Source organism: Mesocricetus auratus, unplaced genomic scaffold (genome assembly GCF_017639785.1).
Source record: "Mesocricetus auratus isolate SY011 unplaced genomic scaffold, BCM_Maur_2.0 Super-Scaffold_100008, whole genome shotgun sequence".
Lineage (NCBI taxonomy): Eukaryota > Metazoa > Chordata > Mammalia > Rodentia > Cricetidae > Mesocricetus > Mesocricetus auratus.
The window spans coordinates 8,450,015-8,466,289 of NW_024429192.1; the positions used below are offsets into that span (position 1 = coordinate 8,450,015).

General features: G+C 40.1%; 2 protein-coding genes across 2 annotated transcripts; one reads left to right on the plus strand and one right to left on the minus strand.

Moving 5' to 3' along the window:
* Positions 1–11,309: 11,309 nt before the first annotated feature.
* LOC121141753 (keratin-associated protein 13-1-like) lies at positions 11,310–11,867 on the minus strand. Its single transcript, XM_040750286.1, has one exon. The coding sequence runs from the start codon at positions 11,832–11,834 to the stop codon at positions 11,310–11,312; it is 525 nt and encodes a 174-aa protein (XP_040606220.1). The 5' UTR covers positions 11,835–11,867.
* Positions 11,868–14,579: 2,712 nt separating this feature from the next.
* LOC121141835 (keratin-associated protein 13-1-like) lies at positions 14,580–15,041 on the plus strand. Its single transcript, XM_040750359.1, has one exon. It carries the CDS (start codon positions 14,580–14,582, stop codon positions 15,039–15,041), a length of 462 nt encoding a protein of 153 aa, XP_040606293.1.
* The last annotated feature ends 1,234 nt before the right edge of the window (positions 15,042–16,275 follow it).

Here is a 16,275-nt window from a genome sequence, read left to right on the forward strand (position 1 = left end):
AGAATGAAGAGCAAGACATAACTTGTAGTTAACCAAAATGTGAGAATCTAGAAGAAGTTGAAGATGTAAAGATTTGTCAATGTAAGGATGAAAAGTACCAGTGGGTTAAGCAGGAAAACTGTGGATGCAAGCATAGAGGTATTGACATTTATATTGTAAGGATATAGACAATTAACAGTTGAATCCATAAAAATCAAACCCAAATGTCTAACAACAAAGTTGACAGAAACTAGCAGTCAAGTAGCAGATTCTGAGTCCATCACTTAGGGAAGGGAAGTCATACAGTCTATATGTGAGAGACCTGAAGCCACTGACTGCATTCATAGACCCTTGAGAAGCAGCTTCTAGATCCATAACCTGGGGAGTGACAGCACAGAGACGCCACACATGTCCCCTAGCAGGGACTGCAAGGTGTGGAGCTCAGTGGTAGGGGCTGGACACTACACATGATCTCTGGCAGCTGGTGGGCTCAATGCAGGTCTCCTGACAGTCATTGCTGAGAGAGGCTCCCAGCTGGCAGGTGCTGCAAGAGCAGCTTGTGGTGGTGTAGACGAGGTTGCTGAGGTAGAAAAAGCCACAGGAGGAACCTGAGGAGAACAGGCAGCACCTAAGGGAGCAGGAGGAGAAGTTGGCAGAGTAGCAGCTGCAAACCATATTGAGAGGAGATGTGAGCTCAGCTGAATATATCTGAGAGGATTCTGAAGATGTTTTTCACAATGTGGAGAGATGGACTTAATACTATCAACAACAGGCAGGGTACCAAACCACCTTAGCCTTACTCATTATTTTACCCTCTCTTTTATTAATGAAGAAAACTGGAATCTCTTTGTAATTGCAGCTGCACTTGAATAGTTTCCTGTACAGTATATTTAGAGATGTAATTTGCTTAATACACAAAATGGCAATGAGCTACTCCTATCTCAGAAATGTCATGACTGATATATACCAAATCTTAACCCATCATATCCAAGAAAATAAAATCCCCCCCCTCTCTATATATATATATATGTATATATATATATATATATCAAACACATACACATGGGAGATACAAGTAGAGAGAGCTTATAAGGGATCTGTTTGCTTTTTATGGTAGAAAATGAGAGTAGTCTCCCTTTCTTCTTATTAAGAGATTTGAAGCATTAATTTGGGTTTGGTATGAAATGTACTGAAGATTGACCATACTTCACTCCATCTTTTTTCATTCTTGTTATTATATATGGAAGACACACAGTATTGGCACACGATACACCTCCAAACAGACAATTTAAGTAAAGAAAACTGAATAAGTTTTAACTACAAATGAGATAAGGTTCATTCATGGTGGTATAGGGCTTATATTCTGATTCTGCTTGTCTGTACAGACCTCCTGACCTCTATGGTTAGCTAGTGGCAGTTTCTGCCCAGTTACATAACTTCCCGGGATCACATGAAGACTCCTCTCTGCCTACACTTTTCAGAATCCTCTTTGTCTCCTAGTCCTACCTATCATCCTTTTTGGCCAATCAGTGTTTTATTCGTGAGCCAATAAGACAAACATATACACAGAAGAACATTCCCCAACATGAAGAGACACAGACAACTCCATCCACTGCCTTTCTTTCTCTACTTAGGTTCAAAATATTCAGCTTCCTTTGGCTTAGTTTGTGCCTTTGCTACTGCAGGTGAAACAGCATGTTAGTGCTCTGTAATGCACACAGAAAATTAATGGAAAATGAGAAATCACATTGAGAAGTATAGTCTTCAGATCTCTTAGGAACCACAGAGTAAAACTTCTCAACTTCAGCAACAAAAGTAAGGACATGGCTGTCATTCTGTGTCACATAAGACAGGCATAGTCCTCACAACATTATAGTAAAACACTAATAACAGTGTCAAGCAGAAAAGGAGGATTTTCCTGGACATGATGAAATAAGTGTTAGTGTAAAAAGTATCATGTCATCTCTGACAGGGGAGTAGCTCATGGCCTTCTCTGTATCAAGAAAGTTACAATACATATAAATATGCTATGCAGAAAACTATTCAAATGCAAGTACAATACAGAGGTTGGTTAGTTCCACATTTGTAAACCAAGAAGCACCCAAATATTCACCAGATGAAAATGTTGGGCACCACACCTGTTTCTGAAAGTATATAACTTCCTCTTCCCATGGAGTGGTGGGAATAGAATTCAGAACATTTTCAGTTAAACAGAGCTGAGTTCATATCTCAACATGACCTGTAATTTTTGCTTTGGAAACTTCTCCTCCTCTGGTAAGCACTGCCTGCCCTCTTCAGGTTCCTCATGTGTCTCTGCCTACCCCAACAACCTGGTCTACACCACCACCAGCTGCTGTCCCAGCACCTATCAGATGGGTTCCTCTAAACACTGGCTGTTAAGAGACCTGCATTGAGCCCACCAGCTGCCACAGGTCCTGTGTAGTGTTCAGTTCCTGCCAGACACCCTACTTCTACCACAAGAGCTGTTTTGTTAGCAGTCCCTGTCATCCATCTTATGTTGATCTCTGGTTTTGGGGCTCAGCAGCTGTCTCTTGCTGGGCTATGGATCTAGAAACTGCTACTTGGTGGATCAAGTGTCTTCATGTCTCTGAAGTAGGGAGTGTCTATCTTCCCTACCCTTAATTATGGATCTGAATTCTGCTAGCCAGACTACATGGCTAATGGTATTTGCCAATCTTCTTGATAGAGATCACTCTTTGGTATTGACTTCTATGGAATCAACTGTTGGGTCTTTATACTCACAGTTTATCAAAGTCTATTTTGTTCAGTAGTTTTTGTCTTCCTGTTTTACCTCTATCTTTTCATCTTCTCTTTAATGGCTTCTTTCACCCTCAAGTTCAATTAACATGTAACCCAAATTATGCTTTACCAACTGTGCTCTTTAAATATACATATGTTACTTGGTTTTCATCCAAAAGCATTTGAAAATGGAATATTTAATCCAATGAATTGGTGAGATCTGACTCTTCACTATATTGTTCCCATTATTATTATGTGGCTTTTAGTTTCTGAATTTACATATTTAGGAGACTTAATATATCTGAATAATTTTCTTTAATTGGATTTTGGGACCAAAATAACAAATTATTTGTTATTGGGTATGTTCCTTTTTGAAGGAATTAGTTAATAATAGGAGTCATTTCTATTGCAAATTCGGGTCAAAAACAGTTACAATTGCCTGAGAATGGAAAATAAGAACTTTTGCTGATCCAGAAAAAAATGGAATAATTAAGACCCTAATTAAAATTCCACCATCAAGAATAAGGTATATAACTTATTGGTTTATGTCTAAATATAATTAAAGCTAGTATTTGAATGGAAGCTCTAAACCAACAGAAATGTAAGATTGGAAACATTCTCAATAATGACACAGCTTTGCACAAATGCTGATGTCCTCACCTGCCATGGTGTAGGCACCCTGCCTGAGCCTCATGCCCAAATGTGTGTAAGGAGAAGCACACCAATCTCAGGTGGACAAACTTGGTTCAAGGGGTGTGGTGATCTCCTAAAATGCCTTTAACACTCTGCTTCAATTAAGTTAGAATGGCTGCCTTAAATGGAGTGAAAAAGCCAAGCTGAAATCAAAGATGAAGGTGTGGTTTATTTGCGATTAGTACTAGAAGAGGGAGAGACCAATCCATGCAGTGGTGCACTGTCCATAAGTTTATCAACTTGGGCAGGAGGAAGCCATGGTTCCACCAGAGGGATTAGCAAACAGGTTGTAAGTTTGGCACAATGAAAATCATGGAACCAGAGTAGTGGTCAGAGATGACACAGACTGCTGGCACACAGACTATGAGTTCTGAATTATGGAGCAGAATCTGTGAAGTTGGGGTGGAAGTAAGCTGTTCAGACTTTAGAAGCCTGACAACAGCTATTAGAGTCAGGAGAATTGAGAATTAGAACAGAAGTGAATCTAAGTACGGCATCTAAGTCTGGGAAGTAAACTAGAAGTCAATGGAGAAGAGGACATTCCAGCTGGGTGCTGAATCTTGTGAGCATATAATAACAGACTCAAAATCACATAGGTGGTGGTACTACTGAGGTCAGCTGAAATACTCTTGAATTAAAACTATACTCAAGAAGATTTTACACTAGCTAATTTCAACTTATATACCATGGAGCCACAATATTTAGACAGTATCCTTTTTGCACAAGATATATACATGGTCTATGTGACAGAATAAAGGATTTCACTCCATCCTTACAAGAACAGATGTTTAAGTTATTACCATGGTAGCAAAACCATGACATCAAAGCAAGGGCAACACCTTCTCCAAATGGTCTTGGGAATCCTGGCTCTACACTAGCCTCTTTCTCATCTCTCATCCTGCACTTAGCCCCCAGTGTATCAAAGACCTCATTTCAAGACCTGATACTCTGAAACTTCTAGAGGATAATGTGGGCTTACATTTCAATTCATAGGCAAAGGCCAGGGAAGTTCCACAGAGCTAACCCTGCTAGCAGAGACTTGGGTGAGCCATCCCAGAAATTGTGAGCATGGAATAGCTGTCTCTATCACCCATCTGCTTTGTGGTGGCATGGGCAGAGGAGAGTTGCTCCCCATGCCTCCCCACCCCTGTGCCCATGTCTCAGGCAGGTGGGAGAGCTGGCCCTGTCATCATAAGTATGGGAGAGCTATTGGCCCCTGATCCCACACCACCTACAAGATTCAGGAGTGCAGGCTCTACACCTAGGGCAGCACAATATACCCAACACGGTTAGCACAGGTGTAGGTGAGCCAGATATTTCAATTCCCCATCTGGCAGACCAACCCTACAACTGCCCAGACCAAGACCCAGGGTTATGATCCAACATCCACCCCATTTGTTAGCATTTAGGTATCTGTACTGGCCTGTCCCTGGGGTTCTGACAAGATATGCCCTTAGCTGCTGCTACTAAGACCAACACCTGTGTGCATTCACTATGTTCCCTTTTAAAAGGGCCCTGCCCACCTCCCATCCTTCCCTCTCTCTTTCTTTCTCTCCCTATCTCTGCTCCACTCACTCTCTCCCTCTTTCCTCTCTTCTTTCTCCTGCTGCTCCTGTCCCCGAGGCTGATCTCCCCTCTCTCCTTTATGATCCCTTTCCCTAATTAAAAAAAAAACAACAACCCTTTTCTTGAATCCTGTCTCATGGCATCTTTCTCTTGTGTGCTGTTTCTCTTAAATTACAGCACCATCTGTGATCTGCTGGATCATGCGAAGGAATCTGGCCCACAGACACAAAGCTGCAGGATCTCCACAGCACAGTGTGGAAATGCGATGTCCAGGAAGGGTGCTAATGGGGGCCCAGCATCAAATGTGTGGTGGAGACCAGGGACTTCGAACCAGACCAATGACTGCAATCAGCACTCGTGAAGATAGATGCATGGACAAAGGGGCTTACAGGGCGATTTGTTGGGTAGCACTGCATCCTCCATACTGAGGTTTTAAACTAATTCTCCCTTCTCTCCTATTTTATTTTCTTTATTTTTTTCTCTCTTGAATTTTGTTTTATACCTGGGGGGGTAGTGAAGGGAAGGAAAATGAGTGGATTCCAGATACATGATGTGATGTGAAAAAAACATTGAATAAATGAATTTTATTAAAAAAAGAAAGACTTCCACAGTGTAAGACGTCAGTCCAACAATGAACAAATATGAGATCATAAAATTCAAAAGCTTTTGTTTAGCAAAGGACAGTTTCAGTTTAGTGAGGGAGCAGCCCACTAATTGGGATAAAATCAATGTCAGCTATCCATCTAATATTTGATTATGTTCTAGACAATAAAAATGACTTAAAAACATAACATCAATAAAACAACCAATTAGAACTGGGATATGGAAGTAAGAGTGACCAGTAGAGTAGGCAAGGGAGAGCAAGGGAAAAGAAATGTTAAGGATTTTTTTAAGCCACAAGGAATCATATTTTTTAATTTATTTGAAATTACATTTAATATACCTCATTGTATTACATATAACTACCTAGATGTATAATGTGCGTGTACTATACCTAATTGTATAATATATATTTGTATATTACATAACCTCAGTGATAGGCATGAGACATGAGAAACCCTCTGTTCAGTTATTGTTTAGTGGATACTAGAAACTCTCAGAAAATATGGCTATTTTCTTTGTCTTTGGTTCCTTCCTAGGAGTTAAGTTCCTATTTCTGAATGCATGGTGGACTTTGGGCCCAGAACTTAAATGGTTTGAGCTGGATCAATGTAGTTGGGGATGCTATGTAAGTTGCTAAGAGATGAAGAAATTCAATAGGCATACTCAGTTGTGACACCTATAAACTACAGCAAAGACCACCATGGCAAAATGTCTCTAAAAAGCTCAACAGTGACATTCAATCTTGGTGCTAATCAACAGCTGTCTAAGGACTTAAGGCCCAGTGGGTAGAAGGGAAAATCCTGGGATTGGTGAGGTCATGGATCTTACAGGAGAATCTCCTACTGCCTTTTACGAATCCAACACAATTCCTACCTGTATTCTAAAACCTTAGAGTAACATTCAGCCAAGTGTAGCTCTCAACCCCTAAAAGAAATCTCTCTTTGTAGCAGACAGAAAACATTAGAGAAAACCACAGAAAGTCAAAACATAAAGGATAACTGATTTTCAGATATCCAGACTCATTGGATACATTTCCAACATACCTCTTGCTACTAAGGCTTAGGGAATATCATGGAGGATGGACTAAAAAGATTGCAATTGACAGGTAATAGAAATCTGCTCTTAGGCCCTGTCTGATATCCCTGAAATCGCAGAGAAGCTATAGGCATCATACCTCAACAATGATGCTGCCTAAATAGGAGCTGAAAAATAATACTATTAGATAGGCTACCCTATCCCAGAAAATAAGATAGGAGCAAACAAGGAATGCTGAGACAGGGAGAAAAAAAATCTTCCTCAGTTATAAGTTCTCTAATTGGCCATCCAATACCAAATGATGAGTCCTGAAATTGCATGCCTACAAGCAACACAAAAAGCACTAAAAAGGTTGTATTTATATATTTATACATTTATACACATATGTTATAATAATAAATAAAAAAAAGGACCATGCCTTTGAATAGGAGCTAGGGATTGGAACATGGAAGGTGTTAAAGGCACAAAAAGAAAATAATGTAATTATATTTAAATTAAAAATAAAATAGAGGGAGAGAGTACAGGGTGAGATAACTGGAATAGGGGGACATTTGGGGGCAATGTGGAGATTCAGAACAGTGGACATGTCCTGGAACCTATGAGGGCAACACTGATGAGGACTCTCATTAAAGGAGGACATGGATCCTAAACAGGCCATCTTCTGTAGCCATTCAAGGCTCCAAGAGGTGGAACTGGGATACCAATCCAGCCACAAAACCTTCCATTCACACCCGTCCAGCCTGAAAGATGTCTTGGGGCAATAGTGGCTGGGAGCTTGTGGGCGTGGCCAGCCAATGACTGATCTAATTTGAGACCCATGCCAGGAGAGGCAACCCATTCCGACACTTCCTGGATGGCCAGGAACTGGAAGCTGCACATCTCAGAGATCCAGGGTAGAAACAAACACAACTGATAAAACCAAATCAGCAGAACAATTCCTAAAGATATTCTGCTGTAGTCAGATCTGTGCCTAGCCCATTGGTCATCAGTGAGACTTCCTCTGACAGCTGGCAGGAGCAGCTGCAGAGACTTTTACCCAAACATTAGGCAGTGTTCCTGTGGAAGGAGGGGAGGAAGAATTGTAGGAGTCAGAGGAGTGGAGGACACCAGGAGAACACAGCCCACAGAATGCACTAAGCAGGCCTTGTAGAAGCTGACAGAGACTGAGGCGGAAATCATGGAGCTTGCATGGGCCTGTGCTGTGCCCTCTCCTTGTATTGTTTGGTTCTTTAGCTTGGGGTTCTTGTGGGACCCCTATCAGTGGGAGTGGGGGTACCTTGACGCTTCTGACTGGTCTTGTAACCCTTTTTCTCACCCTGGGTGGCCTCACCCAGGCTTGAGGTGAGGATTTGTGCCTGGTCTTATTGCATCTTGTTGTGCCATGTTCGGCTGATATCTGGGAGGCCTGCTCTTTTCTGAAGGGAAACAGGAACAGTGGATTCAGGAGAGGTGTTAGGGGCCGGGGAGGGGATGGACACGAGTGGATTTAGGGGAAGCGGATGTTGAGATGCACTCTGGAGAGAAGAATAAATAAAAGGAAAACAAATGAAATAGATATATTTTTAAAATCTCGTAACAAGAAACAGAAATGGCTAGCAGACACTTAAAAACTTGTTCAGTGAGACCTGGGGTGATGGTTCAGTGGCTAAGAGCACTTGTTGCACTTGTAGAGGATCTAGGTTCCATTTCTAGATTCCACACGGTGGCGGCTCACAGCTGTCAATATTTCAAGTTCCAGGCAACCGACAACCTCTTCTGCCTCCCCAGGCACCAGACACTCAGGTAGAATACATGCATACACACAGGAAACACTCATATATAGACATAACCTGCTAAATTAAATGCCTTATTATTGATGGTGGGATTTTTAATACAAACCTAATTGCTTCCTTTCGGTGGACCAGCAGACATACATATTTTTCAAATGCCCTCTGAGAGTCCCTGGGATATTGCATTTCAGTTTTCCTTATAAAAACACTAAAATACACCCTTTAAAAAACAGATTCATTTCTTTTTCAAACTTTTTTACCATTAATTCCCATGATACCCGTGATGCCTTTTTTTCCCTCAGACATTATTTCAAATAAATCGCACCCAGGTGTGTGGCTTCTCGTCTGCTTTGATGCTCAGAGGGACACTGGATAGAAACTCAAATTTCATAGTTGCACTGCCCTTCTGCTAACAGATGTGGGCGGAAGAAGCGCCAGGTGACATCAGCTCTTCCTGAACACAGCTCAGTGAATTTTTTTGATATAAGTGTTTGAAGACGAGGCACAGGAAAAATAGCCTGAATTGAGAAGCCCGGATACTAGCATTAACACAATACTAGTAACTGTCGTGGGAGCTACTTTAAGACACATTGTTTTCAGTCTAAAAATCTGCATTCAAATTCTAGAGCAAGATAAATTTTTGTCCTTGTACACATTTTACCATCTGAATTGTATAATATAATATTCTTGGTACTCGTATTTCCAGTTCTCAGGCTGACGACCTTAATTTTCTGGCTCAGTAGGAGTTCACATCCTGCAAACTCAAGCCATTGTCATTGTATTAGGAACCCTGTTTGCAAATGTCAATGAATGTCTTCGCAGAACTGACTATTCCCACTAACACAAAATGAGCACAACAAATACAGACAAGTAATCCTGCTGGTTGTTATTGAAGACTTCCAAATACTTAATTGAATACTATAAATATAATAATAATACTATGATAAAAGATTGAGTTTTCAGACTGCACAAATCAACTTTATTTGATTAAAATTTTCAATTTTAGATACTCTTCCATGAAATATATTTGCAAGTATATATTTGAGAGTATGGACAGTAAAGCATAGTTTTGAATTCTTCTTAATCTGAGAAACTGCCAGAATTTGATGTGGAAAGAAGTAGTTGAAAGATCATTGAAAGGACAGTGGTAAGAAGTATGAAAACAACAGCAACAGGACACATTGATTTTGACACTGTAATACTACAGAGATTTAACAATTGAATGCAAAAAGGCCAGATCCACAGGCAGATGTGTAGCAATACGGCTGAATTGTAGTTGAAGGCAGGTACACTGGATAGCTGAATCTGGACCCATAACCCAGGGAAGGGTAGCAATAAACCCCATAAGGAAGAGGTCTGAAGCCTTTGGATCCACAACCCCCTGAGTAGTAGCTTCTTGATCCATAGCTCAGGGAACCACAGCTGGTGGATCCAAAGCCTAGAGGCCCAGCATATGTCCCCTGGCATGACTTCATATGTTTTGATTTACTCTATTACACCTGTCTCATTAGCACACTGATTTTGTTTGCTTTCATTGACATTAATTATGGATATATACTTTATACATCTTTGGTATATGCCTGTTTATCTCAAAATTTACAAGGAAGGATCCTCTATCATTTCACCCTTTAACAGTTATGAAAATTCAGAAAATTGTGAGCATCAACCAATAAAAGATAGAAGGTAAGGAAAAAATTGTCCTTCCCTGTGTCAGACATAGGGCTGGACAATTTCAAGAATGATTATAAATGAACCAAATGTTCCTAGAATATATCATTCTCATAGTTCATTAAAAATTAATACTTTGAGTGATTTTTTTCCTTTGTGCCCCCTCGAATGCCCATGATACATGTGATTACTTTCAATCTTCTTTAAGATACTGTGTCACACTGAGCGGTGATGACAAACTCTATTACTAGCACTAAGGAGAGAGAGGTAGGCAGATCTGTGTGAGTTACTGACAAGCCTGGTATACAAGAGTTAGTTCCAGGACAGCCTCTAAAGCCATAGAAACCCTGTCTCAGAAAACCAATAAATAAATAAATAAAAGAAATTATGTCGCATAAATTTATTCAACTCTGTTTGAGACACAGAGGAAGACTAGTAAATTAAACCTCTTCAAATCCTTTGGTTGATTGGAGTTGAGCCTGGGATGTATCAGGAGACTCCTAGTCTCTCATGATCCAAGATGATTGTCATTGTCTTTATGGGGGTTAATGAGATGCAGACGTCATTAGCCAACCACAGCAGACATGTATGCCAATACATTAATGTCTGTCTTCCTGAGAGTTGTTGAAAGCTACATTCTACTGATAGAAAATCTACATTCAAGTACTAGACTTAATATTTTGCCTATGTATAGACTTCACCTTGTAAATTATGAAATATCTTATTCTGGGTGTTCACATTTCTAGACCCATCCTAATTGCTCTGTTTCCCTATTCATCAGAAATCCTGTACTTTAATCTCAGGTAATTAACACTCTAGTTGAACTCTGTTGTTTGGACATGAATGATGATCTTCCTAGAATTGACAACCATTGAGTGAAGAAAAGTAAACTAATACAAAAGCATATGTACCCAAATTAAGCTGGACAATCATCCTGATCTTTTTAAGTCTTCCAAACAGCAAGGGCAATAAGTATGAGTGATGTGATAATAAACTTAACAACACATGAAGATATCAGATTTGCACAGATTTATTAAACAGATAGAAGGCAAATAGCGTCTGTATATGTCAAAGAGAGAGTAGGGCATAGTTGGGTGTGAATTCTAATCTCATCATCTGCTGGAAGTTGAAGAAGACAGAAGGTGTTAATGGAAGGATGATATGATATCAGTAGGGGTTAAGCAGGAAAAACAATAGTTTTAGAGCATAGACTTTGACATATGAGAATACTAAGGCTTAACAACTGATTCCATAAAGACCTGATCCACAGATTGGTCTGTAACAAGGTTGGCAGGAATGAGACACCAAGTAGCTTGGGTAATAATATCTGTACCCATAACCCAGGGAAGGGAAGCCAGAGACTCCACAATTCAGAGATCTGAAGGCACTGGGTCCACAGCCCACTGAGTAACAGCTTCTAGATCCATAGTCCAGGGAACGACAGCTTCTAGATCCAAAGCCCAGAGACCCAGCATATGTCCCCTGGCAGGGACTGCAAGGTGTGAAGTTCCTGGGGTAGTAGCAGGCTGTCTGGCAGGGGCTGGACACCACATAGGACTTCTGGCATCTAATGGGCTCAATGCAGGTCTCCTGACAGCCACTGATGAGAGAGGATCGCAGCTGGCAGGTGCTGGGAGAGCAGATGGTGGTGGTGTAGACCAGGTTGCTGGGGTAGGAAGAGCCACAGGAGGAACCCGAGGAGGGCAGGCAGGTCCTAAGGGAGTGGGAGGAGAAGTTGGCAGAGTTGCAGCTGCAGGTCATGTTGAGAGAAGATGTGAGCTCAGCTGGATGTAACTGAGTTTGAATGTCACCCTGTGGACAGCTGGGTTTATATAGTCTCAGCAATAGGTGTGGCACCCAACAGTCTCATCCTTGATGTATTTGTGTGCTTCCTGGCTTACAAATGTGCAGTTGCATGCAAATAGTTTTCTGAACAATGTTTTTATGGGTGTAGCAAATTTTCTTATGGTTACGACAAAGAGCTATTGCTATGTCATAGATGCAATGACTGTTTTACACGGATGCTTATTCAGTGTATCCAGGAAAATCTCTCCTTTTCCTCTTGGCCTAATTATTATGTGATTGTGGCAATGTTCTGAAGAACACTCATTTCTTCTATAATTAAGAATGAGAGGGATTCACTCTTCCTTCCGTTGATTAACTGGAGACATCAGTTGGGTTCCCTTTGAAACCTATTGAAGATCGCCGTACCTTTGGTCATCGGTTCTCTTCTTTGTGGATGGGTAGCATTTCCCATGCACTTCTCCTCCACTGGTGAGGACAGAGTATGAGCAAAGTAAATGGAATAAGATAGACCCTAAAGGAGAGAGAGAAAAGCAGTGACTGAAGCTGTGGTTAGAGCAAAGACAGCACAAAGGCAAAGCCACATTTGCAGGGCATTTTGACCTTCATGAATAGAATCAAAGGTATGAGAGAAGTAAACCATTTCATACCTTGTGTACCTGACAGGTGTCCTGAGATGATAGAGTGATCTCATCTGAGTTTGGGTCACCATGGAATAGTCAATTTGAACAATTTCAAACACAGGAAACCCAGCTGACTATTGTCCTACACACTGTGGAGTCTGTAGAAACCTTGGTTTGCAAGAATGGCACCCAGGTGGTGACTGAGTCTAGGAAAAGTAATGAATTTCTAGGGGACAACTTAATATTAGCAGATGAAAGAATACGTTGACGGATCAATGTGATGCGTATGTTTTTTGTTTGTTTTAAATCATGTCCTTTCTTGGCAATACAAAATTTTGTATACCTATACCTAAAATTGAAACTAAAGTACTGAGATTTATTCTAATTATAAATTAAAGGCAATGAAAGATAGACTTATAAATAATGATAGAAAAGACAGTGGTGAAAGTAGTTATTGACAAGCTACAGAAAAACTTAGTTCTCAACATTACATACATTTTTCCCTCATTTACTCTTTTGCATGTTAATTCTTGGAATGGTGCCACTTGCCTGGAAATAATGTCACGTAATATATTTAGTAATATTATCAAGACATGTATCCTTTATCATCACTTCAAAAACACTTGTAAAGCTTTGGATAGCTTTATTAGAATCCTGTGAACCAGATTGTGAAATCAGTTGTTGGAATTATGTTTTTTGAGAAAATTACTATGTTGAAGATGAAGTTGATTACCTTATCCTAGGTGATATTCTTTTCCACTAATAGACACATATGTCATTTGCTATGGGGGAAGGTTGTTTCATTGCATCTTTAGGTAAAGGTGTAAAAAATGTTATCGGTATGGATGAGAACTATTTAAATCAGCTGGGTTGCTATGCATAAAGTTGATACATCAACACATTCTCTCATCTGCTAAGATAAATTGATGATTTTAAAAACATTATCATTTCATTTTTACTCTTGGTAAGTGCACTCTGTTATATAAGAAGAGGGCCAAAATTGGTCTAAGTAGACATTATTCACAGACAAGATGAAAGCTCCAAAATGAAAATCTTGCTCTTTGTTTTACCAATCAATTAATTTATCATTTAAAATTTTTCATGTAATATATTTTAATCACTCTCTTTCTTGTCTTCCAACTGCTAGTAGATATTCCCTATTCATTCAACTTTATTTTTCTCTCTCTATCTCTCTCTGAAAGTGTAAATGTGAACAAAAATGTAAAGTAAGTACGAAACTGAAAAAAATTAATTATCAACACCACTAAGCATGGCCATGGAAAAGCATCAATTTGAATTCTACGGTGTTACAAAACAGATTTTGTTTTTGAACAGTAAAAGAATAATTTGATGTATTCAGCATTTGCACATTGTTTTTCATCTCCAGACTCTTTCCTTTGAGAGGATTCAGGACAAAGTAAAAATGTCAGAGACCTAACTAGTAAAGTGACTGTGACTCAGCCTCACTTCTGTCACCTGTGATCACAAAAACTCCAGTCTTTGTCCTCCTCTCCTGTATTCCTTGGTTCCATCCCATTAGATCTCCCATGACTCACATTGTTTCCTTGATCCTAGAACTAAGTGACAGAGGAAAAGCTCCTCATCCAGAGGGTTTCATCAGAAAGGTAAAAATGATTCCAATTCATTAACAAGAAGAGAAGCAAATTACTGTCATACCACACACTCTGAAGGAAGGCATTTTCCTCGTACCATCCTATGACAAAACACATAAAAGTTACATCAAGGGGAAAAGGAGGGATTTCTTTGCAGGACATGATAAAATGGTCATTAGTGTACAACAGTGATGGCATGTCTGGCTTATCAGTAGCTCATCATCTTTTATTTAAATAAATGACAACACCCATAAACATGATGGGGAGAAAACTATGAAAATGAACTGCAATTACAGAGATTACTGAGTTCCACATTTGTAAACCAGGAAACACACGAATGCATCAAGGATGAGAATGTTGGGTGCCACAGCTGTTGCTGAGACTATATAAACCCAGCTCTCCACAGGGTGACATCCAAACTCAGAATCTCCCTGTTGCATCCAGCTGAGCTCGCATCTCCTCTCAACATGACCTGCAGCTGCTCCTCTGCCAACTTCTCCTCCTGCTCCCTGCCTGTTGCAGTTTCCTCTTGTGGCTCTTCCTACCCCAGCAACCTGGTCTACACCACTACCAGCTGCTCTCCCAGCACTTGCCAGCTGGGATCCTCTCTCAGCAGTGGCTGTCTGGAGACCTGCATTGAGCCCATTAAATGCCAGAGATCCTGGGTGGTGTCCAGCCCCTGCCAGACAGCCTGCTACTACCCCAGGAGCTTCACACCTTGCAGTCCCTGCCAGGGGACATATGCTGGGTCTCTGGGCTTTGGATCCACCAGCTGTGATCCCCTGGGTTATGGATCAAGAAGTTGCTACTCAGTTGGCTATGGACCCAGTGGCTTCAGATCTCTGAATTGTGGAGTCTCTGGCTTCCCTTCTCTGGGTTATGGGTACAGATATTATTACCCAAACTACTTGGTGTTTCATGCCTGCTAACCTTGTTAAAGACCAACCTGTGGATCAGGTCTTTATCGAATCAGCTGTTCAGTCTTTATATTCTCATATGTCAAAGTCTAGGTTCTAAAGCTATTGTTTTTCCTGCATACTCTCTATTGATATCTTATCATCCTTCCTTTAACAGCTTCTTATTCAACCTCAGTAGATGATAAGAATAGAGGTCATGCACAACTGTGCTCTACTCCCTGTACTGTTGACATATACAGATGCTATTTACTTTCTATCCATTTAATAAATCTGTGCAATTTGATATCCTCATGTGTTGTTCACTTTATTATTATATGACTCATACTTATTGCTCTTATGGTTTGGAAGACTTAAAAAGATCAGTATGGTTATCCAGCTGAATTTGCGTATATACATTTTTGGAATTGTTTGCTTTTCTTTGCTCAACAATTGTCAATTCTAGGAAGATCATCATTCATGTCTAGTTGACAACAGAAGTCAACTAGAGTGTGAATTGGCTGTGATTAAAATACAGGAATTTCTGGTGAGTAGGGAAACAATGAAAGTAGTATGTGAACTAGAAATGTGAACACCAGGAATAAGATATTTTTCAATTTTACAAGGTGAAGTCTGTACATAGGCAAAATATTAAGTCTAGTATTTGAATGTAGATTTTTCTATTAGGAAAAAGTAGCTTTGAACAGCTCTCAGGGCAGACAGATATTAACGTATTGGTGTATATGCCTCATGTTTTTGACTAATTACACCTGCATCTCATTCACCCCCCTAAGGACAATGGCAATCATCTTGGTTTATGAGGTACTAGGATCCTCCTGACACATCCCAAGCTCAACTCCAATCAACTGAAGGATACGTCAGTTTTCTATGAAGAGATTTAATTTACTTGAAGATATTTAATTTACTATTCTTCCTCTGTGTCTCAAAGAGAGTTGGGTACAATTTATGTGACATAGTATTTGTTTTATTTTTGGAGACAAGGTTTCTCTGAGGCATTGGAGGCATCTTGGAATGAGCTCTTGTAGACCAGGCTGGTCTCAAACTCACAAATATCCACCTGACTCTGCCTCCCTATTGCTGGGATTAAAAGCATGTGCCACCACTGCCTGGTGTCACAATATATTTTAAAGATGATTGAAGATTACATGTATCATGGACATTCAAGGGGGTAATAATGAAAAAACACTCAAAATATTCATTTTTAATGAACTACCAGGATGCTGTATTCCAGAAACATTTGGTTTATTTG